Below are 25,386 nucleotides of genomic sequence, written 5' to 3' on the forward strand. Positions count from 1 at the left end.
AGCTGCAGACATCATCCTGGTACAACCATTTGAAGACCGGTAACATACCAGGTACGTTACTGGTCAGAAAGTGGTTAATGATCTTCAGAATCTTAGACAGTTTCAGTTCACCTAGATAGAAACTGTCAATATAAATGTGTTTAGTACAGGATTCAAAGCAATCCAGTTCAAATAAAAATTGTGATCATGAGGTGACATGTTTTCAAGGCAAAACTGCTTATTCACATGCGGACCATAAAATGATCTGTATTATGAATACAGTCCAGAATTGTCATCTTATGCATTCTTTATGCTAATAAAGGACAAACAGAAAACATGTCAAGTGTAAAAATAAACATTTTGACATCATCAATGGTTTTTCCTCACAGTAGGATTAAAATCATGGTCTTGGCAAATTCTGTATAGCACATTAACTCACAGATGTGAGTGTGGTTAGATACCACTAATTCCATAGAAGTAATAACTATATAGAACGACATAGAATGAAATTTGCTGATTACAGTGTTAAGGTCCAAGTATATGCACTTTGTACCTTATTTGCATGCTTACAATAATGCACTCATCTTACCTACAGTTGGATCCCCATCTGAAACCAGCACAATCAAAGAAACTGAGTTTGGTTCCAACAGTTTCTGCTCATTAGCTTCTTTCAGTATAAACATAGCTCTAAGAAGGGCTTCATTGATATTAGTACCTGTTAAAATATTAGCATTAAATATTACTTTGGCATATACACCTCAACAGTATACACTACATTTTATGACAGTTGATGTGTACTAAATAGTTACTAACGCATTAGATTCTCCTATTGTATATAAATCTTTTCTAAGCCCCCAACACGACTCTTAATTACTTTTGACATTTTTTCATGTACTATGCAGCAGTAAGATGTATACCAAGGAAATTCAGTCTTTCACTTTGCAAGTAATACATGGAGCTGAACTTATTCTCTCTTGAGAAGAGGAGATTAACAAGGGATCATCATATATACTAGGAGGAGTACAACTGGGGGAATCAAAGGTGGAGAAGGATCTGGTAGATCACAAACTTAATAATGGCATGCAATGCCAAGCTGCGGTTTCTAAAGCGAGCAAAATCCTGTCTTGTATTAAAAGAGGTATAGACTTCAGAGAAAGATATCATTTTACCCCAGTACAAATCATTAGTACGACCTCATCTTGGAATATCCGGTTCAGTTTTGGGCACCAATTCACAAACAGAACATTGGGGAACTGGAGAAAGTACACAGAAGTGCAACCAAACTGATACGAGGCATGGAGGAGATCAGCTATGAGGAAAGATTAGAGGAACTGAATTTATTCTCTCTTGAGAAGAGGAGATTAAGGGGGATATGATATACATGTATAAATACATCAGTGGTTCAAATAGTGAACTCGGTGTAGAGCTATTCACCCTGAGGTCATCACAGAGGACAAGGGGGCACTCTTTACATCTGGAGGAAAATAAATTTAATAACTGTGAAGGTTTCTTCACAGTGAGAGCTGTGAAAATGTGGAATAGACTCCCTCAAGAGTTGGGAGTCAGCTCAGTGGATTGTTTTAAAAAAAGCCTGGATTCTTTCTTGGATACACAGAATATAACTGGATATTAACATTTATAGGTAAAGTTGTTCCAGGGAATATCCGATTTGCCTCTCAGGGGGATCAGGAAGGAATTTTTTCCCTGCAGGAGCAAATTGGATCATGCTTTGCTGGGTTTTTTCCTTCCTCTGGATCAACTGTGGGTATAGGATTATAACTATTTTTTTGGGTTAAACTGGTAGACTTGTCTTTTTTCAGCCAGACTAACTATGTAACTCATAATTTAAGGGTGCTTATAAAACACATCTGTACCTTAATCAAACCTAGCCTACCTTTAAACCACACAAATCACAATTTAAGTAATACTATCACTCCAATTTCACATGGTAATATAGAAATTAAATTGTATACCAAAATGTATGTTAAAACACCACATCAATCACTCTGTTGGACCTGAATTAAAAAATGAAGAATTGCTATCTTATATGTATAGCCTCATAGCTGTATGTCTGTAGAGTGAGATCTAGGGCACTGCTGCCAATGACTACTAGTCACACAAGATTTTGAGAGAGATACAATGCCTTGAAAAAGTGTTCATACCCCTTGAAAATTTCCACACTTTGTCATGTTACAACCAAAACACGTCAATGTATTTTATTGGGATTTTATATAATAGACCAACACAAACTGGCAGATGTGAGGTGGGAGGAAAATGATAAATGGTTTTAAAAAATTTTTCCAAATAAATATCTGAAAAGTGTGGCGTGCATTTGTATTCAGCCCCCTTTACTCTGACACCCCTAACTAAAATCTAGTGGACCCAATTGCCTTCGGAAGTCACCTAATTAGAAAATAGAGTCCACCTGTGTATAATTCAATTTCAGTATAAATACAGCTGTTCTGTGAAGCCCTCAGAAGTTTGTTAGAGAACATTAGTGAACAAACAGCATCATGAAGGCCAAGGAACACACCAGACAGGTCAGGGATAAAATTGTGAAAAAGTTTAAATCAGGGTTAGGTTATAAAAAAATATCCCAAGCTTTGAACATCTCACGGAAAATGGAAGGAGTATGGCACAACTGCAAACCTACCAAGATATGGCCGTCTACCTAAACTGACAGTCTGGGCAAGGAGAGCATTAATCAGGAAAGCAGCCAAGAGGCCCATGGTAACTCTGGAGGAGCTGCAGAGATCTACAGCTCAGGTGGAAGAAATTGTCCACAGGACGACTATTAGTCGTGCACTCCACAAATCTAACCTTTATGGAAGAGTGGCAAGAAAAAAGGAATTATTGAAAGAAAGCCATAAAATGTCCCGTTTTCAGTTTGCGAGAAGCCATGTGGGGGACACAGCAAACATGTGGAAGAAGGTGCTGTAGTCTGATGAGACCAAAATGTAACTTTCTGGCCTAAAAGCAAATTGCGTGGTGGAAAACTAACATTGCACATCACCCTGAACACACCATCCCCACCGTGAAACATGGTAGTGGTAGCATCATGTTGTGGGGATGCTTTTCTTTAGCAGGGACATGGAGGCTGGAAAGAGTTGATTGGAAGATGGATGGAGCCAAATACAGGGTAATCTTAGAATAAAACCTGTTAGAGTCTGCAAAAAACTTGAGACTGAGGCAGAGAGTCACCTTCCAGCAGGACAACAACCCTAAACATACAGCCAGAGCTACAATGGAATGGTTTAGATCAAAACATATTCATGTGTTAGAATGGCCCAGTCAAAGTCCAGACCTAAATCCAATTGACAATCTGTGGCAAGACTTGAAAATTGCTGTTCACAGACGCTCTCCATCCAATCTGACATAGTTTTAGCTATTTTGCAAAGAAAAATGGGCAAAAATTTCACTCTCTAGATGTGCAAAGCTGGTAGAGACATAAAAAGACTTGCAGCTGTAATTGCAGCGAAGGGTGGGTCTACAAAGTATTGACTCAGGGTGGCTGAAGACAAATGCATGCCAAACTTTTCAGATATTTATTTGTAAATAATTTTGAAAACCATTTATCATTTTTCTTTCACCTCACAATTGTGTGCCACCCATGCTGGGTTGCTGAGGCCTATTGCAGCATCTTAAGTTACCTATTCCAGGATTGTGTGTCAATACAGGTGTAGCTCGAACGCCACGGTTAACGTAATTTTCGATTTACGAATGAAAATCCATTGAAAATAATGCCTCGGTTTACAAAGTTTTTTTGCAATACGAAGAGTTTATAGCGTCGGCCCCATGCCTTTAAAGTGCACTTTATAAAGAGTTTTGAACAAACAAGACTTTTTTTTACTTTTTTTCTGATTTTCTGACCTCTGGAACGGATTAATTGGTTTTCAATGCATTTACAATTTTTTTTGTAATCATGTCTCTGTACAGTATTTATGCCTTGAAAGTGCACTTTTTAAAGAGTTTTGAACAGATAAGAATTTTTTTTTACGTTTTTCTGATTTTCTGACCTCCGGAACAGATGAATTGGTTTTCAATGCATTCCTATGGGAAACCGCATTTTGGTTTATGAATTTTCCGCAATACGAAACATCCCGCAGAACTCATTACATTCGTAAACCAAGGTACACTTGTATATGCTTGTTTGATGTGGGAACACATTAGGATGCATACAGCAGCTGTCAGGTGTTGTTATATTTATTATTTAGTGGGATTGTTTTTACACATTGTTGGTTTTAGGTGGCAGCGCATAAGTATTATTTTATAATCTGTTAAGTGCAAAAAATAAGCATTTCATATAAAAATTGTTTAAAGTTAAACTATAGGCAAAACTTTTTTAATTTTGGACAGAGCAAAGGAGGGTTATAACCTCTTTCATAACTTTTATTTTGCCATCTGTGTCCCATTCCGGAAATTTCCCTTCACTTCTTGTCCCGTAACCAAACAGGAAGTGAGAGGAAATCCCTGCAAATTAAGGGATCCCTTGGGGACCGCCAGGTCAAGAGAACTAGTGTCCCTATTGGAAGACTATTACTTTTCTGGAAGCAACCCAAAATTTGGGATTTTCTTTTACTTTCAATGATAATGGTAAACAGGACAAATAGAAAGAGTGAATCTCCCTAATGGGGGCACAGACAGCAATAAAAACTGACGGGTTATAATCCCTCATCACTTTATCAAAAATTGGAAAAACGCCTTTAGTTATACTATAAACTTTAATTTAATGGAACCCAACCTCTTTGAAGCACACTTTAGGCACATTAATAAATTCCAATATATCTGACAAGACGGATTACTCCCTCTTGCATGTTTTAAGTTTGGATTACATTTGTTGACCACAGAATTCCTATAGTGCAAACTTTTACCTCCAATAGCCTGTATATTCTGAACATATTTCTTGGCGCTATCTTTCTCTGTGGGGTTTGCATAAACCAGCTCATCCTTCCAGCACCGAATATTGTGGTTGAAGTCAACAATACCAAATTGGTCATCAGGACGAAGGTCATCCAAAATTGCTTTCATTGCTTCAACTGTCTGAAAAAACACAAGAAAAAGGTATAAAACCATACTTTAAAAGTAAATTCCATGATATTCTATTTCAGATGGGTAGGAGGATGGTGTGGGGATTGAATTACACCCTGCCCTTATATCCTTCAGCTACTATGCTGGTGGGATTTCCTTGCTGTAAGGTGTGAAATAGCTCCCTTCCAATTAACCACTTAATAAAACTGGTGACATCTTAGATCTTTTCACCTTTCCAGTGGTGGAGGTGGGCAGTCCTTACTTCTGTGCTCATGTATTGTGTATGAGTAACTTTCAGTGCAGTAGTATCATGAGACCATGCTGGTGTGATTATGTCCTGGCATGTGTTTTTTTTTTCTTTTTTATTAAGTTGTAGTTCTGCTTTACAAACATGAGATTTACTAAATGTATTCTGGGTTAGGATGTGTCCTACATTTACCTGTTTCATCTTAATTCCCCACATGGAACCACTGACATCAATAACAAATAAAATATTCTTCGGGAGTGGAGGCTGATTTTCTGGAGCAAAGAAGTGAAGAAAATATCCATTGAATACCTAATATAGAGAAATAATAGAAATGTTGTGTTAGCAGGTACCATTGTGTGCTGTGACATGATCTTCACACTTTTTTCTCTAGCCCCTTTTATCAGATTTTTGGCCCCAAATACCTCAATATATTTAAAATGTTACTAACCCTACAACAGTAAAATCAGTCTGTGTATGCAGTAAAGCTATACTCACTGTGGAACCTAAGGGGTTAATCCTCTGCATTGTGTAAAAATGCTGCTAGATCCTAACTTCTCTGATCCTCCCCTTATTCCAGTGTCTACCTCTTATCTCCTGACAAGACATATCGTGTGGAGTCACTCTGCACATGCTCAGTTTGGTGGGTATTGCTAGAGAGTTTTTTTTTTGGGAGAGTGCATGTGATCAGCACAGGGCCAATCAGCACATCCAAACAGGGGTCAGGGGTCCTGCATCCTCCTAGAGCAAAAAGAAAACTCCTCCTGCAAGCTTTAACATGTGCTCTTCTGGACACTGATAGAAGCCACAAGACTACTCTAACTGCTGATGAGAAAAGGTATTTAGCAGTTTATATTTACTAAAATAGTTGCACTTCCATGTTCTGTGTACTGTGGGAGACTAGATATCCTGAATGCAGGGTCCTGGGTTTAGTAACACTTTAATATTCTTTTTTTTATTTCTCAAGATATTATATATTTCTGATAGAAAATAAATAGAAAAGGCATAGTACTGTCACAAAGGCGCAGGTAAGGTGTTAAAGGTCTGCTAAAACAAAAGTCTGCTAAGACAAGTTTGATAAAACAAGTGCAGGGCTAGTTTTCTAAAGATGATTTAAATGAAAACTTGAAAGCATTTGCTTGTTTTTGATCCCTCAATGTAGTAAATCAGAAGAGTGACCCCCCCTCAAGGAGCTCCATGGCTGCTCTCAATGTAGATTACTGCAGTTACAGATTTCATCTGCAGTGCTGCCATCAGGTGAAATCACGTATTGGGGTAAAACCATAAAGTACATATTTCATTATGTTAGGATCCAATCTGCCAAGTACAAAAAAAGCATCTAATTGGATTACTGATATTGCACAGTAAGGTGTTCTAGGAATTGGGAATGCCTTCGTATTACAAACTGGAGGGCCCCTAAAAGCATTTTTTAAAATAGTTTTTTCCTCTAAGTCAGCAACAAAAAATAATCTCTTTGCATTTTACGTTATGGGTAGGAGCTGACACAGTTTTGGAAGCAAGCAGGGTTCATTTTTCCCAGTTCAGGACAAATATTACTATTGGTGCCCTCATTGTTTTCACTAAAGCTGAAGGAGATGTGCCAATATATTGGGTTCTCCTAATACTTGTTCAACAAATCACTGGTACGATACTCATACAAATTATAGATAAAACATTATTTGAACACAAAATCTCAGGGCATCCGTGTCTGTTTGTTTTAAACTTTGTGTTGACACTAAATTTTTCCAATTGCGGGTGTAAAGATTAGGGTTTTTCAACAGTTTGCTCGATGTTTGAACATTTTATGAATTATGTTTAAATTACACATGGAAGGCCTAAAGAGAGCTTAGGTTGTTAAATAATTTTCGAACAACTGACCGTCTCCCAAACTTAATACATATGGAGAGATCAAACTTTCTTCTCAGTTTTAGAATGCTACCTGGAGCTGACTGGCTTGATCCCTGTTGACATCATATTTGATGCTGAGTCTTCCATCCACTGCAGTAGTTGGACAGGTGGGGCACTCACGCTGCTCATCCACAGTTGGTCTGAAGGATATGTGAGCCTGTGGCAGTGTAAAATGTAATTATTAAAAGTAGTAACAAAAACAGAAAACCAGAAAGAATGCCAACTTAGATCATCTGCTTTTTATATCTTTAATTGCATGCTTGTTATACAGACTTAGGTTATCATACCTTACAATTTAGATGACGTATAAATATATGTTAAACTCAAAATTTCACAGTAAATTATATATTCAATTATATAAAGAAGAAGTTATACTTTGTACAAAATGAAATAATTTATTAATAACCAACTGAAAAAAAAACAGATTCAAAAATGGTTCTCCACCCTGAAGATTTCTATACATACTCAAATGAAAAAATATACAGCATGTAATTGTCAATTGTAAAATGTTACACATAGATTCTGAGTGAATTAAGTTTGCCTTTCCCAGTTTCACTTTGGAGTTTAAACTTGAGTAATTTCTTTCAGCCAAAACCTGATGGATAGTAACAATATCCAAGAAAAAAACAGAGGTTTGAAGCCCAATTCTCAGCTGGATCATTACCGGACATTGTGGATATTTCAAACCTACTGGGCTATACAAGAAAGTCCACCAAATGGGTTTCTTGTTTTCTGGAGCCCAGTGAGAAAGCAGGTTACATGGGTTTTGTGAAAACTATTTCAGGACTTAAAAGATGGGCATTTATTAAAATTCAATAAAAAATGAATTTCAGACAAAGAAAAACATAGGGATTTGACTGGAATGTATCAATTCTGTCACACAGTAAGGCAATGCTAAATGGGAACAGTGAATCAGATTTTGAGACAAATTTACTACAAGGTTTCAACTTAAGTAGACCTTCACCCAGACTCTCAAAAATAAGGTAAAGACAACTTTAAAAATGTGGAAAGGCATTAATAAATATAAAATGTCTGTTTACTGCAAGCCTTAAATACTTTCACTTTCCTTATCTCCATTGTTTTTCTCCGGGGGGATGGGGCATATTTAGAAATGGCAAAGGATTCTCTTGCCCTTCAAGTGGATTCCTGGAGTTGTATTCGCCCCTCTTTGATGACACCCATAAACAGTAGTAGGATAAATAAATTAAAAAAATCTTTCGAGATTTAATTAATTAATTAAATGACCTGTATCTGCTTCCTTGAACATGTGATTTTACATGTCATCTGCAGGACTAAAACATAAAATTTGCCCCTCAAGATCTTGCAAGATTTCACAATGTACAGACAACATCTCCCTGGAAGGCACTGGTGATGTAACCTTCCAAAGGAGCATCTTTGAAGCCCTGGCTATGTCACCATTGCCTCAACACCCAGTAAGAGGGATTATATTATATGTAAGTAACCAAATAAATAAATATGTAATTAAAAAAAATACTTGCAAATGTTTTATCAAACAGCAAATGTTTTTTTTCAAGGTGCACGCAAAAGTGATTTTCAGTCTAGGAGGGAAAAGGTCTATATCTATATCTTAAAGTAGAACTATAGGCAAACTTTTTTTTCCATTTTGGTTACAGTAAGGGAGAGTTATAACTCTTGCAGGGGCGGACTGACCAATTGGAAACTCGGGCACTGCCTGAGGGCCCGGGGTCAGTAGGGGGCCCCATGAGATGCCCCTGGTACCTTTTTCATAGGCTTTTTTGAGTTTGGGCAAGGACACAGGGGCCCCATGATCCCCTATTCCCCGGGGGCCCCATGAGTTGTCAGTCCGCCCCTGAACTCTTGTCTATTTATTTTTTGTCATCTGCGACCCATTGATTAGATTTACCTTCACTTCCTGTCCCATAGCTGAAAAAGGAAGTAAGAAAATCTCTGAAAATTAAGGGAATTCCTTGGGGCCCTCCAGTCACCAGAAATAGTGTCCCCATTGGAAAATTTCCCCTCTATTACTTTTCTGGGGACAACCCAAAATTTTAAGTTTCTTTTTCTTTCACTTTCAATGATAATGGTAAACAAGACAAATTGAGAGGCTGAATCTTCCTTACAGATGCACAAACAGCAATAAAAACAGGTGTTCTAACCTCTCTCAGCTCTATTCAAAACAAAGAAAATTTGCATTTAGTTATACTCTAAATGATAAAATTCTACCTCAGCTGCTCTAAAGTTGCACTGTGATGAAAACAAATCTGACCCTGCCCACATCTTAATTGTACATTTGTCTCAGAAACTTTGCTAACCTGGCACATCTGGCTGCCCAGTATTATAGGTGCATGGGTCACAAATACTTGTTTGCATAGACTTTGCCATGAGAGGCAGTCTGGTTTGCTTTTAATTGTGTCAATAATTTGTTATGTACTTTTAATTTTTAACAGTCTACTATAAACTGAACATTTTTAAATCATTGTCTCAGGGTTTTACAGCACTTTAAATAGTTGTTTGCCTTAATAATGCAGTTATTGTATATTTACTTGAATGGCCAAATACTAAGTAAAGTTTAAATACAGTGCTAGATTAACTCCTGATGATGGCTGATTGAGATATTTATTATCTTGGGAGGACATCATATGACGTCACACCTCACGAGCACCCCGCGGGATGTACTCTGGCACAATTTGTCACCGGCTGTGACCACCAGACACGGCCGATGACAGATCATTACACCAGCCCACTGCCAGTATCATGTGATTGCTGTGACCAATCACTGCAGATCACATGACAGTTGTAAACAATGAATGGCTTCCTTACATGCCATTCATTGCTTACAACTGTGCTGCTAGCTGTCATTGGTCACAGTGGTCACACGTACAGACTGGGCCAATCACAGCCCATCTGTAGCATGTGACCAGTTGTGGCCAATCACAGCTGATCACAACAAAAACTACTAAGGGCCGGTTCACACGACAAAAAATGCACTCCGGATGCTATCCAGATATGTTTTTGCTTACAGTTCACACCACACTCCATTCCGGTGCGTTTTTGATGCATTTTGATGTGTTCCAGTATGGGTCTGTGCAGCAAAACTGACTGGTACTGACTGCACTGGTGTGAACAAGGGCAATTGGAATACATGCAAAACACCGTGCATGCATTTTTGATGCAGAAAAAAAATGCACTGAACTGCATCTGGTGTGATAATTGCTTGCTTATACCAATGAAATTCACTGGTATAAGCAATCATAATGTGAAAAAAAACCCCCCGATCACTTGCCCAGAGTAGTACAATGTTACTATGATAACATAGTCATAGGGTCACGTGGGTAGCTCTGGTCACAGGGGTAGAAAAATAATCATACATTTAAAAAAAAAAAAAGTAATAAAAAATATAAAATTAAAAAAAATTAAGAAAATGTAAAAAATTTATAATTTATTATTTTTTTTACATTCTTTTGTCAGTCAGTGTCCCTGATCACCACCACACCAGTTATATGATGCTGTACTGGTGATAGTATGCAGTATTTTTACTGTCCTGGCGTTTTCGGGCCTCAAGAAATGAGAGCTGTCAGTACATCAGGATTAATCAATTTTTAGATATACACCATAGTTTGTGGACTCTATAACTTTCCCACCAACTAAATAATAAACACTGATTTGGGTTTTTTCATCAAAGAAATGTAGCAGAATAAATTTTGCCCTAAATTTGAGTAGAAAGATTATTTATTTGCAAAACAAAACATATAAAACATACATTTTTTCATTTCATTGATAGCGCACAAAATAAAAAAACCCAGTGGTGATTTAAAACCACCAAAATAAATCTCTATTTGTGTGAAAAAAAATCTAAAAATTTCATATGGGTACAGTAGTGCATGACCACGCAATTGTCATTCAAAGTGTGACAGGGCTGAAAGCTGAAAATTGGCCTGAGCAGGAAGGAGGTAAAATTGCCCAGAAGGCAAGTGATTAAAAGAATATGAATGCTGATATTACCTTTTTATCATTCTTGTCAACTTTAATGAGATTAGAAAATTTATCTGCAACTGGTTTCACCACATTAACAGTGCCGATACCTTCTGGCTCTAAGATATAGATATCCACCTAAAAAAAAAAATAATAATAATATAAACCAAAATAATTTCCACATATTACCAGTTAGCTCAATGCAAACTTCTGTTTTTATTTTCAGAGGCTCTCTCACCTCGAAGTGTTTGGCTATTCTTCCTGGTTGAAGATAGAGAACATGTTCATACATCCCAAGTTTCCTCTGAAGGGCTTCTTGATAATGAATTTCAAATTGAACTTTGGTTCCTCCTGGTACATTTAGATCAGCTTTGAAGTTTTCCATATCAAGGGAGTTAGTTCTGTCCATGACAATATTTATAAATGTGAACGTTAACATGTTAATGATGTAAACTAAACTTTTCCATGATTACTACCCAGGGCTGTTTAATAAACAGGCAAAGGAAATTTTTATGGATCCTATTATTAGAGAACCATAATGGAGCCTGGAAATAAAATGCCCTCAAAATATTGTATTTAAGTCTACTGAGTACAAGAAGGAAAGATATTCTCTTCATTAAACATTAGTATGCCCTTTAATATATATACACTGATATATATATATATATATATATTTATATCTATATATATTACTGCAGATAACCTCAGATAATATTTCTATCCAACACTAATCATTCACTAATTCAAAATAGTGTATGTATAGTGTAATGTATTTCTTTCAGTGAAACAGAGTGTTGCTTAACCCAATGATCAGGAAAAATAAGATGTGCCTATGATCGAGTTTACACCAGACACCAAAATTATTAAGAGGCTACTATTTAGGTTGGTCAGAGACATGTGATCTTTCATTAAAGTGCATGTATACCATAAATTAGCATTGTTTAAGGTTTTTTTTTTTTTTTGATCCTTTGTTGTAATTTAGCACTATCTCATGCACTCTTCCAGCAGACATGTCCTTTCTACATGCATGTACTCCAGTAGCTGATGCATGGCATTTTTCAGGGTGGGTTTCCTGATGATGACAACAGTGGAACATGTCTTTAAAATGTGCACCAACATAGCCGCTTGTATTCACCCTTTTCCGAGAACATGTGACAACACAGGAAAACAATTGAGATGCAGGGCAGAGTACTGTCACCATAAAACATGAAGTGATTAAACAAGAATCCTCACAGCAGGATTACCAGATATTATTTAATAAAATATGCAGATTCAGACATTGTGAAAATAATGTTTTTAATTACATTAACATGCAAAATCATATATCAAATTTTAGAGGTTGGGTAACATCTATTTTTATTTTCAAAAGACTTCTGTCCTTTATTGTATTTAACCACTTAACAACTGCCCGCAATGTACTGCAGATGAGCGTCCACTGTAGGCAAATTGCCTGTGGGTCACTGCCTAATTCCAGGTTTCAGGCATGCACAAGAGCACCCCCCAGCTGGCAGACACTGTGATTGTACACAGCATGAGCCTGTCTGCAAGTTCCGGCCAATGATTCACGGCTGGGACCTGCTGATCAGCTATATACAATCACAGCCCAGAGCTTTGCGTTGACAATCCAGTTCCTCCCAGCATCAGTTAGTGTCAGATTGCCTACTGCAGTATCACAACCCCATTATAAATGATCACCACCATTAGTAGTATAAAAAATTCCAGTATATACGCCATAGTTTTAGGCACTATAGCTTTCACACAGACCAATCAATATCCACTGGGATTTCTTTTTCTTAAAATAAATTTTGGCCAAAATGTATGAAGAAGTTTGATTTGTTTAATTTTTTTATTGGAAATGTTTTACAGCAAAAGTAAAAAATATTGTTTTTTTCACAATTTGCATTTATATTGCGAAAAATAAAAAAACTCAGTGGTGATAAAATACCACCAAAAGAAAGCACTATTTGTGTGAAAAAAATTATATCAATTTTGTTTGGGTACAGCGTTGCATAAATGCGCAATTACCAGGTAAAGTAGTGCAGTGCTAAATAGATATAAATGGACTGATCATGAAGAGGGTAAAATGTAGTGAAATCTAGACCCAGTTATGTGTTTAAAAATCTCTAGTCCTCTAATAATGAGGCATAGAAGCATGTAATAAGGTCAAGAACACTGAGCCAAATGACACATAGAAAACAACCAGAACTCACCTATTATAAACTTGACTATGCCAAATTGATGAAAGATACAATCTGAGGTCCAGATATTCTAAAGGGGCAGGACAGTAATCTTTTGATTGGCTAAATGTTACTTGTTTGCTGCTGGGTTCAAATCTTCACAGCTTGTATACAAGCCAAAACTTAAATTCAATAAGGTTTTCCGAATTACTAACCTCAGTATGCCTGCTGATTTTCCTTTTGCTCTTGCTTTAGAATATAGACCTCTTGCCTCTGACTTCTCTTTAATTGAGGCACTAAATGTGATTCCATTAACATTCCTAAAAAAAAGGAAGCAATGTACAGTACATTGAATTATTAGATTTATGGAATATTGTTCATACTGGCATGGAAAAGATTATAAATATAGCCTTTTAGTTATTGATCATATACAATTACTTAAAAATAACTGCAACAAAAAATTAAATGCAGTTAAATCTTACTAACAATGCTCCATGTGATATTACTTTCCACCCCTCCCTTCAAATTTGGCGATCTGGAGCAATAGCTCTAATGTCCTCATATGCTATCAGAAGATTGGTTTGTAGGCCAAATTTTGTCACCTTAAAGGTGTCGTTTATATATATATATATATATATATATATATATATATATTGCCAAAAGTATTGGGATGCCTGTATTTACACACATGTGAACTTTAATGGCATCTCAGTCTTAGTCTGTAGGGTTCAATATTGAGTTGGCCCACCCTTTGGAGCTATAACAGCTTCAACTCTTCTAGGAAGGCTGTCCACAAGGTTTAGGAGTGTGTCTATGGGAATGTTTGACCATTCTTCCATAAGCGCATTTGTAAGGTCAGGCACTGATGTTGGACAAGAAAGCCTGGCTTGCAGTCTTTAATTCATCCCAAAGGTGTTCTATTGGGTTGAGGTCAGGACTTATTGCAGGCCAGTCAAGTTCCTATACCCCAAACTCGCTCACCCATGTCTTTATGGACCTTTCTTTATGAACTGGTGCGCAGTCATGTTGGAACAGGAAGGGGTCCCAAACTGTTCCCACAAAGTTGAGAGCATGAAATTGTCCAAAATGTCTTAGTATGCTGATGCCTTAAGAGTTCCCTTCACTGGAGCTAAGGGTTCAAGCCCAACCCCTGAAAAACAACCTCCCACCATAATCCCCCTCCACTAAACTTTACACTTGGCAAATGCAGTTCGACAAGTACCATTCTCCTGGCAAACTCAGACATGTCCATCGGATTGCCAGACAGAGAAGCGTGATTCGTCATTTGAGAGAACATGTCTCCACTGCTCCAGAGTCCACCACTGCATCTGATGCTCTGCATTACACTTGGTGGTGTAAGGCTTGGATGCAGCTGCTCTCTATACACTGTTGTTGTGCTAATCTGAAGGCCACATGATGTTTGGAGGTCTAAAGCTATTGACTTCTGCGCAATGCACGCTTCAGCACGCGCTGACCCCGCTCTGTCATTTTACGTGGCCTACCACTTTGTGGCTGAGTTGCTGTTGTTCCCAGCTGCTTCCAATTTGTTGCAATACCACTAACAGTTGACCATGGAATATTTAGTAGCTAGAAAAATTCACGGATGGACTTATTGCACAGGTGGCAACCTATCATGGTACCACGCTTGAATTCACTGAGCTCTTGAGAGTGACCTATTCTTTCACAAATGTTTATAGAAACAGTCTGCATGCCTAGGTGCTTGATTTTATACTCCTGTGGTCATGGAGGTGATTGGAACACTTTTGGCAATATAGTGTATATATATGTATATAAAGTGAGTGTTAAACACATAGATTCGATTAGCATTCCTCTGGCTGAATGGTCTCTGGAAGAATGTAGGCCCTCTCTGCTTGACATTATTGGCTACTACACCTGGGAGCACAGTTTACCATTTGGGGTGTCTCCTAGACACTTTGTGTATGGCCCTCACCCAGTTTCCCTCCAGGATGAGGAACCATCCATTTGAGGGACAACACTTTTGTTTTTTTAGCATTTGACTGAATCAACGTGTTTAACATTAACTTTATATAGGGAATTGAATAATAATGGAAGCACTACATGATTTGCAGATGTGAAAGTGACAACATGTTTTGCGTTGAAAGTGGAAGTAGTGTAACATTTTTTTGCTTTCGCTGTGTGATGAGACACCTAGCTAACAGGTGGGAAGCCTCACTTTTGTCATTCACTGCATTCGCTGCTAGTAATACGGAGTCAATACTGAATTTCAAAGAGGGCAAATTGTTGGTGCCCGTTCATTGGTGCCTCTGCGACTGAAGTTGCCAATTTATTTGCCTCGTCACAAGGTACACTATGAATGCTTGTGACGGCATATACAGTTTCCAGGAAAACTTTTTCTGATAAGTGTGGTCAACTGACCAAAAGAGATATAAGGGAAATTGCTCAGGATGACACAGGATGACCAGGAATAAGAAAACAACTGCAGCAAAAGTAACTGCAGAGCTCATTTCATTCTTCACAGGACTGAGATTGAGTTCTGCAGTTACCTGTTAATTAGATGTCTCATCACACAGCGGAAGCAAAAGAATGCTACCTAAATTCTGCTCTCAACACGATAAGTCGTTACTTTGACACCTGCAAATCATGTAGTGTTTCCATTTTTTTGTGTTACCCTAGTATATATGACTACTCAAACCCCTGAATAAGATTATTTTTCAAATATGTTGGATTGTTACACATGCAACTATTTGTTCACCATGACAAGAAATGATATATTACTTTTCCATGTGGCATTTGGAATAGATATGTGATGTTGATGTCTATATGAGTGCTCTAACATATACCTACTACCCACTTTATTAGATACACCTGTTCAATTTCTTGGTAACAAAAATTGCTAATCAGCCAATAACATGACAGAAACTCAATTCATGTAGGCATCTAGACATTGTGAAGAGGACTTGCTGAATTTCAAATTGAGTATCAGAATGGGGAAGAAAGGGGATTTAAGTGACTTTGAATGTGGCATGGTTGTTGGTGCCAGACAGGCTGGTCTGCCCTACTGGGATTTACACACACAACCATGTCTAGGGTTTACAGAGAATGGTCTGAAAAAGAGAAAATATCCAGGGAGCAGCAGTTGTGTGGAGGAAAATGTCTTGTTGATGTCAGAGGTCAGAGGAGAATGGGCAGATTGGTTGCTGCAACATTCAGATGGTAGGGTCAGAATCTGCGTCAACAACATGATAGCATGGATCCATCCTACCTTGTATCAATAGTTTAAGCTGCTGCTGGTGGTGTAATGGTGTGGGGGATATTTTCTTGGCACTAGCAAGGTGTACCTAATAAATAGACTGGTGAGTGTACATATGATGTCAGCCAACTAATTTTCAAACTTCATGTTTTTACACCAACTTTGTAACAATAAAAATATACTTTTTTAATATACAGTATATATTTCTTCTTGGTTATTATCAGTGCCTTAAAAGTCCCAATCACAATAAGCTCCTTTAGTAAATCAGTCTCTGTATCTAAATGCATGGAGGCAGACTGATCTAGAGACTAATCTAGAAATCACCATTTAATACAATAGCAACAATATGAAAGAGCAACCAGGTACACATGTGAAAGTCACATACAAATTATTTTAATGTAAACATAAAAGAATAAAAAAAAGTATGTGCTTACTAAAAAATACTCTTTTTGAAATTCCCAGCTGATATTCTCCTAAATTATAAGCTACGAATAACTTCAAAATATGATAAAGTCTACACAATTATGTGTGTGGGGATATTTCAGAGATCTTCCAGATCTTCATGCTGCATGTGGGCAAAAGAGTAATGAAAAATCTAGCCACTCTGTGTTCAAATAAATATCGTTGCTAAACATATTTATCCATGCCTGGCTAAACCTTTTACCAAATTTGTTTTGTAGGAATAAAACAAGTCATTAAAGATAACTTAAAATGGCTCTTAAAAAATCTTACATGGTAAAATTATTGATGAATGCCCCTTTGGGAATCTGAATATCAAACGAGAGGCTCTGTGAATGGGGAGCAGTGTTCACCACTTTGCTCTGTATCATGGTATTGACGAAATGTGATGTGATGGTAGATTCTACTTTGTAGCTGTACAAAGAGATTGAGTCCTTAGATGGAGCCTGTAAGGATAAGAACATGATATTGTATTTTAGAATGTGATCAGGCAGAGGGGATAAACAGAAACTGAATTTGGCTTTTCCATGACTTTCCATCGCCCTGCCTTCTTTTGGGTTAGAGAAAAAATGACGGTTTGAATAGTTTGTAAGTAACAACAGTATTAAATTTATGAACTTTCTCCTTTCTGCCCTAATGAGCATGATAGGCACAAAGCCCATTGACATAAAATTGTATCTAAATTCAGGAACACAATTTTATTATACAACTTACTTCCTGTCCTAGGGGAAAATTCACATTTACTATGCTGTATCTAGGGAAGAGCAGCATTCTCAGTCTAGGGCAGAACTACAGAACACCTCTTCCTCTCCTCTTCTCCATAACATAGGGGAGCTGTTTTGTAGTTCCTAGAGATAGCTGAGAACAATGCTAACTGATAACCAGTATATGCAGACAACACGAGACATTAGCAGCTCACAAATTTCTGGTAGGATCAACAGGTATTTTTTTCATCCACTCAGCAGATATAAAAAATTGTTTCAATTATATATTTAACAAACCAAAATTGACCATATCACAGAAGTTCACTTTAAGAATTTAAAACAAATACGAACCACTTATGGTTATAAATGGACTCTATACCTTTACCATGATCAGCTTTAGGAAGAGATCCTCCTGTAGCTCCATGATTTTCTTAGGACACCTTGTATTGGTGATATTGATATAATGATACAATTTGATAGTGTTCCTTATTTGCTGGCAGTATTCACCCAACCAAGTATCACCAGGACAGAGATCTCTCTACTGTTTAATAAGAGTGAGGGAGGAGGAGCCAGAGGTACCCTAAATTATACATACAATTTTAACTTTTCTTCATAGTCCCTCTAAAATATTTAGTACTGATTTTACAATTATTTTACATAGTTGTCATGGATTAAACAGATGGCTAGATAGATTAAAGCATGTTGTTTTATAATGTTTTGTATCTTATCCAGGGCTTTTTTCAGTAGGAACAGGGGGAGTGCAGTTCCAGCACCCCCAGCTCTGAATGTATCTAATGTCAAGTGGTGCTGGCGTGTGCTAGAATCTATTGTTGCTAGGGAGGTATTTTGTTGCTGGCAATAGATCTATTGATGCTGGGGGGTAGTAGGTTGCTGGGGAGTCAATTATTGTTGGGAGGGATCTACTGTTGAGATAGAGGTCTATAGTTACTGGGTGTTGGAGGATCTATTGATACTAGCTGTTGGGAGATCTATTGTTGCTGGTGGGTGTCTATTGTTGCTGGAGTGGATCTATTGTTGCTGGATTGGTCTTTTTCTGTGGGTGGATCTATTGTTGCTGGGGGTGTTTTGTTGTGGAGAGTCTATTATTGCTGAGGGGGGAGAATCTATTGTTGCTCGGGAAGTCTGTTGTTGCTGCTGCCTGCCGGGGATACATTTTACTGCATTTCTTGTTATTAGGGATGCACCGATACCTCTATCAGTGCTGATACTGATTATTTTCACGAGTACTATTAGAAATGCTCCTAATACCCGAAACCGACCATGATGCACATTGCACTGCAAAGAATAGCATGCAATTTGAACAGGAATGTGGTATGATTCCTGTCCAAATCACATGTAGTTTCCCCACTGCCCCTCTGTGAACCCAGGCTTGCTGCAGCCTGAGTTCACACAGGAGCGGTGCGGGAAACCTCCCTAGGCAACACAAAAATCGGACGCCCCCCCCCCGGCAGAGAGAGTGCCTCACACTGACCAACATCAGACACGCCCCTTGCGGAGAGAGGCTGAGAGTGACCAAAAACACCCCTGCCCCACCCCCCCATCCGAGGGGGCCTTCCACTAACACCCCCCCCAACAGCGACAGAGTGAAAGACACACACCTTCACAGCTCTGGACATCCCTGGGAACAACAGTTGGGCTCTGCATGCACCATCAAGCAGCCCGAAGCCTCTCTCAGATCCTACCTGGTCCCGTTGCTGTATATGCCCCTTCTTCCAGGGGGCAGTGCTGCCCCCTAAATAATGCCGCCCTAGGCAAATGCCTTGTTTGCCTTGTGGTAAATACAAACCTGGATGTATACCTGGTGGCAGAAGCTTCATATTCTCAGCAGGGCTTGAGGGCTTTTGTTTGGTCAGCAAAGTCACATGGACATGCTGACCAATCAAAAACCCTCTAGCCCGATCTGTCATCTCTGCAAGAAGAGGAGAGAAAGTGGCAGGGAATTTCATGCCACTTTCTCTCCTCTCCTACAGCTGAGAGTAGGGAGCATCTGCCGCAAGGTATACATCCCCACACACCCTTCTCTTCAACTCTACGCTGCAGGGAACCTCCCTGCACCGCTCCTTTGTGAACTGCTATGGCAAGCCTGGGTTCACACAGGAGCAGTGGGGAAACAACATGCGATTTGGACAGGAATCACACTCCTGTTCAAATCGCATGCTATTCTTTGCGGTGCAATTTGCGTGCATAGATTTTGTATCAAGGCAAATTGCACTGCAAAGTATTAGTACTCGGTATCGGCTAGTACTTGACCGAAAGTATTGGTACTCATACTTGCCAATCAAAAAAGGGTACTGGTGCATCCCTACTTGTTATCAATAACAAATTCCATACTAATTTCTTAGCACCACAAAATGAAATTCGGTTCTGTATTCTCTAAAAGGGGCAGTATATAGGGGGATATATATAGAGGGGATGGTGCTTGAAGGTGAGTAGGAGGTGGAGACAAGGGGCGACTTGGAAAGGGGAGTACCTGCGCTTATTCCCTGACAAAAAAAGCCCTGACCTTATCCCACAGTATTTACTTATTACCATACATTTATTCAGTAGTCTTTGTTGTTGATGGACAATTGATGTCCTGTGGTCGGAGTCATTGACCTTGCATTCACAGAAACAGCTAATGGTTATCTTACATTGACCTTGCATGATCAGCAGTAATACATACCTCTATACCATCATCTCCAAATGTTAGACTTCTCTGTAACAAAACAAGACAGATTAAATACAATTTTATTTTCATTGTGTAGAAAACGTTGTACATTACAAACATATCTGTCTATATTAACTATATGGCAGTGTTAATTTAACACTATTTTAGTTGACTAAAATATGACTAAAACTAAAACAATTCAGATGAATAAAATACGACTATAACTAAAGCTAAATTGAAATTTGATGTCAAAATTAACACTGGTTATATATCACAACGACTAAATATGTGTCTGTAGTTCAAACCTTAATACCATAAATAATAATGTTATTAGATTTTTACTCCAGGAGTATACAATGAGTGTGAAAATTCTAGAGAAATGCTTACATAATGCATTACAATTTAACTAAACCTATTAGATTTTAGTCAACTAAAATGATTTTAGTTGACTAAACTGTACTGGAGATTTTAGTCAACTAAAATATGACTAAAACTAAAATGGCATTTTAGTCAAAAGACTATAACTAAAAGTAAGTTGAAATTCGATGTGAAAATGAACACTGCTGTATGTACAAACAGTATTATAATATTAATGCCATGGTTTGCTATACTGTATGATGTGGTTGTTGTTTGTTATAGAGATCAAATGAGTCACTGTACAGGAAAATTTTTTCCATGTTTCGTTGTGCATGCAATATGTTGTAGTAAGCATGGTGAGATTGAGGGGTGTAAGAGGAATGGGGTGGACATTATGGAGCAAGCAGGGGCGGACTGACCATTTGGAAACTTGGGCACTGCCTGAGGCCCGGGGTCAGTAGGGGGCCCCATGAGATGCCCCTGGTACCTTTTTCATAGGCTTTTTTGAGTTTGGGCAAAGACACAGAGGACCCATGATCCCCTATTGCCCAGGGGCCCCATGAGTTGTCAGTCCGTCCCTGGGAGCAGGTTAATGTTTAACCGTCTCCCGCCCACCATATAAGGAAATGACAGATGGGCGGTGGTTCTCTCATTCTGGGAGGACATCATATGACCTCCTCCCACTCTAACCGCACGTACACGCCCCCCCGGGGACAAGCAGCGGGGTGATTGGTGGTGCGCTTTTTCCCTGGGACACAGTGGATCACCCATCAGCACAAAGAGCTGATGACTTCGGCTCTGTCATGTGATCAGCTGTGTCCAATCACAGCTGATCGCATGTAAATAAGGAAATGCCAGTCAGTGCTGCATATCAGTGCCACCTATCAGTGCCATATATGAGTACTGCCTTTCAGTGCCCATCAGTGATCTCTGTCAATGCCCACCAGTGATGCCTGTCAATGCCCATCAGCGCCACCTACCAGTGCCTCCTCATCAGTGCCTATCAGTGCCCATCAGTGCAGCCTATCAGTGCCCATCACTGCAGCCTCATTAGCGTAAATCAGTGAAGGAGAAAAATTACTTATTTACAAAATTTAATGACAAAAACTAAGAAAATAACTTTTTTTTTCAAAATTTTCAGTTGTTTTTGGTTTGTTTAGCAAAAAATAAAAAACCCAGAGGTGATTTCAAAAGAAAGCTCTATCTGTCTCAAAAAATGCAAAAAATGTTATATGGGTACAGTGTTGCATGACTGCGCAATTGTCATTCAAAGTGCGACAGTGCTGAAAGCTGAAAATTGACCTGGGCAGGAAGAGGGTGAAAATGCCCGGTAGACAAGTGGTTAATTTACAGCATATTTAGGTTTAGGGTTAAATGTTGAGGATTCATTTTAAAGGCTAGGTTAAGATCAGCAGGTGGGATCAGATTATGTGTTAGGTTAAAGGGAAAGTATATTATATTTTAAGGAACACATATTGTAAATCACTATTGGAATGTTTACTTTAATGCCATATTTAATAGAATTTATCCATATTTGCTTTCCTTGTATGAAATTAAGAGGGGTGTAGATTAGGCACTAGAGGCAGGGTACAAACACCATCACAATGGCTCTTAAAATAGATTTGAGTTTTTCCCATGAAGGGAAAAATACCAGCATCTCTTTAATGGCAGCTCAACTAGCAGTGTAACACTCAAATCCTCCTAAAATCCATTCACTTTTAAATTCCATTTTTTTCAGTTTGCAATTACCATCTCATGCCATCAAGAATTTCAAAGGTTAACAACTCTTACTGTGAAGAGCACCTTCCTAAACTGATTATAGAATCATCTTTCTTCAACACACAACTGATGTCCCCTTGTCCTTCCTACAGTCATTTTACTAGATCTTTATAATGACCTTGGGAAAATGTTAACATTATGATTAACCTAAAGCTGAGCTCTGCAGCTGCCGCCTGCCATTGAAAGCAGGGAACGATCTTACGTTCTAAAGTCCTTCTCCAGCTGCTATAGTCATATTCAATCTAATGTATTGGGGAAATGATATTCCCATGACCTAAATGAATCCCTTACATTTTCCATAATAAATTTCATCTGTCATTTTAGCACGTCATTTTAGCAAGATCCTTCTATTCTATGTCACCAAGATCCTTCTATTCTATGTCACCAAGAAGAGAAGACTTGAAATTTCTGTCGGGTCTTTGTTTTTGTCTGTAATTAAACTGGAGAGAATTTCCTTCAGTTTATATTCCTCTGAAGCCTGTACAAGAAATGGGGGTTGCGGTGGTAGCTGAGACAAGAAAGCATGGACCGCAATGAAAACACACAGTGAAGGAAATAAGTATTTGATCCCCTGCTGATTTTGAATGTTTGCCCACTCACAAAGAAATGATCAGTCTAAAAATCGAATGGTAGGTGTATTGTAACACTGAGAGATAGAATAGCAACAAAAAATTCAAAAGAAATGCATGTCTAACAATTTATGCACTGATTTGCATGTTCATGAAGGAAAAAAGTATTTGATCCCCTATCATTCAGCAGGATTTCTGGCTATCAGGTGTCTTTCATACAAGTAACAAGCTGAGATTAGAAGCAGTCTGTTAAAGGGGGTGCTGCTGATCTCATTTTGTTAGCTGTATAAAAGACACCTGTCCACAGGAGCAATCAAACAATCAGATTCCAAACTCTCCACCGTGGCAAAGGCCAAAGAGCTGTCCAAGGATGTCGGGGACAAGATTGTAGACCTACACAAGGCTGGACTGGGCTACCAAACTACCGCCATGCAGCTTTGTGAGAAGGTGACAACAGTTGATGCAATCATTCGCAAATGGAAGAAACACAAAACAACTGTCAGTCTCCCTAGGTCTGGTGCACCATGCAAGATCTCACCTTCTGGAGTGTCAATGATCATGAGATCCCCTTTGTGTCCACAATTCATAGAACCAACAATCGTACTTAACCTCTTCACGCCGGCAGCACACAAATGTACAGCCTCCCAGCGTCTGGGCCTAGACACATGCCTAGCCTGGGCACATTTGTGTGCAATTAAGAAAAACATATGTGCTGAGAGCGCGCGCCCAGCACGCTCCCAGCACACGTGCCCGGTACTCACGGAAAGGTCCCGATCTCCTCTTTCGATCGGGACCTTTCCTGATCATGTGACCCCTGTGATGGCGAATCACGGCGGTCACATGACCCTAAAACCCCGCCCCGCCTCCCAGCTTCTGAAACCCTTAAAGGGCCAGGAGGCGCCGGCACTAAGAGGTTAAGATTAAGATTTTGTGTGCATGGTGTGCATGTCAGCAACAACTTGCAGCCTTTTTATTTTATTTCCATAGCAGCTTCTTTATTTTATTTTATTTAACATTGATCTGATATTTTTTTTTTAATTTTCTGCTTAGTTAAAAAAATACATAGTTCTGTGTCACTGAAAATGTCTGTTAAAATCATACAGCTAATAAATAATAATAAACTTTATTTTATATAGCACCTTTGAAGATAACTTCTCAAAGAGCTTTACAAAGAAAACACAAGAAAAACACAGGATAAAACAAAGGAAAATGATGTGAAAGCTTGTCTAAAGAAAATAAGTTTTTAGACTTGATTTGAATGAGTTTAGAGAAGATGACTCTGATGTTCTCTAGAAGGGAATTCCAGAGTTTTGGGGCATAGCAGGAGAAGGCTCTGTCTCCCATCGAGTGTAGGTGAGTAGGGGGGACACAAAGAAGACCAGAATTTGAGAAATGGAGGTTACGAGGGTGGAATAGGTTGATAAAAGTTGAGACAGATAGGGTGCCAAGCCATGAAGAGCCTTATAGGTGAGCAAGAGGATCTTAAAGTCTATGAGAAACTTGATGGGTAGCCAGTGCAAGGACTTCAGGATAGGGGTAATATGGTCACTTGTACCAGATGTTGTATAGCTGTAAGCTCCAGTTTACATATATGCGGATTGGATGTGGTTTGAACCGCATCCAATCCGCACGACATGTGAAAAAACATTGCTTTCTATGGTACCTGTTCACATATGTCCGGTGCACTGGTGGTGCGAAATTCAATACGGATTGAAAAACAGTCATATTCGATTTCTGAGCAGTGTGGAATAGTTCAGGTGTGGTTTACAGGTTAGTGACTTCTATGGGAACCATTTCTAAACCACACATGTCATGAGTTGTGGATAGAATAAAATCCTGACCTGAACCTGATATAAACCTGTCCTGAACCTGATCTAAATCTGACCTGAACCGCTGAACAACTACTGTATCAACTAGCTGTGAAATCTGATCTTCAATCTGCACCGCACATGTGTGAATCAGCACTGAAGGCATAAAAAATAATAAAAAATTATAGATGTAGAAAGTATACATTTATGATTTTATATTTCGTGTCAAGATGTAGTGTTAGCAGCTTCACTTTTATGCAATTTAACCACTTGCCCTCCAAAGAATTTACCCCCTTCCTGACCAGGCTTTTTTTTGCAATATGGTGCTGTTACTTTAACTGACAATTCTGTGGTCATGCAACGATGTACATAAATTAAATTTATGTAAATTTTTTCTCAAAAATAGAGCTTTCTGTTGGTGGTATTGAATCATCTCTGCATTTTTTTTATTTTATGTGCTATAAACAAAAAAAGACCGTCAATTTTGAAAAAAAGCGAAACAATATTTTTTACTTTTTGT

The 25,386-nt window shown here is 38.5% G+C and overlaps 1 protein-coding gene across 1 annotated transcript in view; it reads right to left on the bottom strand.

Annotated features, from left to right (window-relative positions):
• The window catches only part of LOC149462363 (inter-alpha-trypsin inhibitor heavy chain H2-like), a 71,868-nt gene that overhangs the window by 30,784 nt on the left and 15,698 nt on the right, over window positions 1-25,386 (bottom strand). Inside the window, exons 3-11 of the mRNA XM_089676857.1 lie at window positions 20,369-20,401; window positions 17,255-17,427; window positions 13,506-13,610; window positions 11,352-11,514; window positions 11,144-11,251; window positions 7,191-7,316; window positions 5,447-5,563; window positions 4,851-5,019; window positions 569-694 (exon numbers count right to left, since the gene is read on the bottom strand). Of these exons, the coding sequence (XP_089532983.1) occupies window positions 569-694; window positions 4,851-5,019; window positions 5,447-5,563; window positions 7,191-7,316; window positions 11,144-11,251; window positions 11,352-11,514; window positions 13,506-13,610; window positions 17,255-17,427; window positions 20,369-20,401 (1,120 nt within the window). The remainder of the gene's footprint in view (window positions 1-568; window positions 695-4,850; window positions 5,020-5,446; window positions 5,564-7,190; window positions 7,317-11,143; window positions 11,252-11,351; window positions 11,515-13,505; window positions 13,611-17,254; window positions 17,428-20,368; window positions 20,402-25,386) is intronic.

The sequence above is a fragment of the Staurois parvus genome, unplaced genomic scaffold (assembly GCF_062004578.1).
Source record: "Staurois parvus isolate SC_StPar_1 unplaced genomic scaffold, SC_StPar_1.0 ptg000175l, whole genome shotgun sequence".
NCBI lineage: Eukaryota > Metazoa > Chordata > Amphibia > Anura > Ranidae > Staurois > Staurois parvus.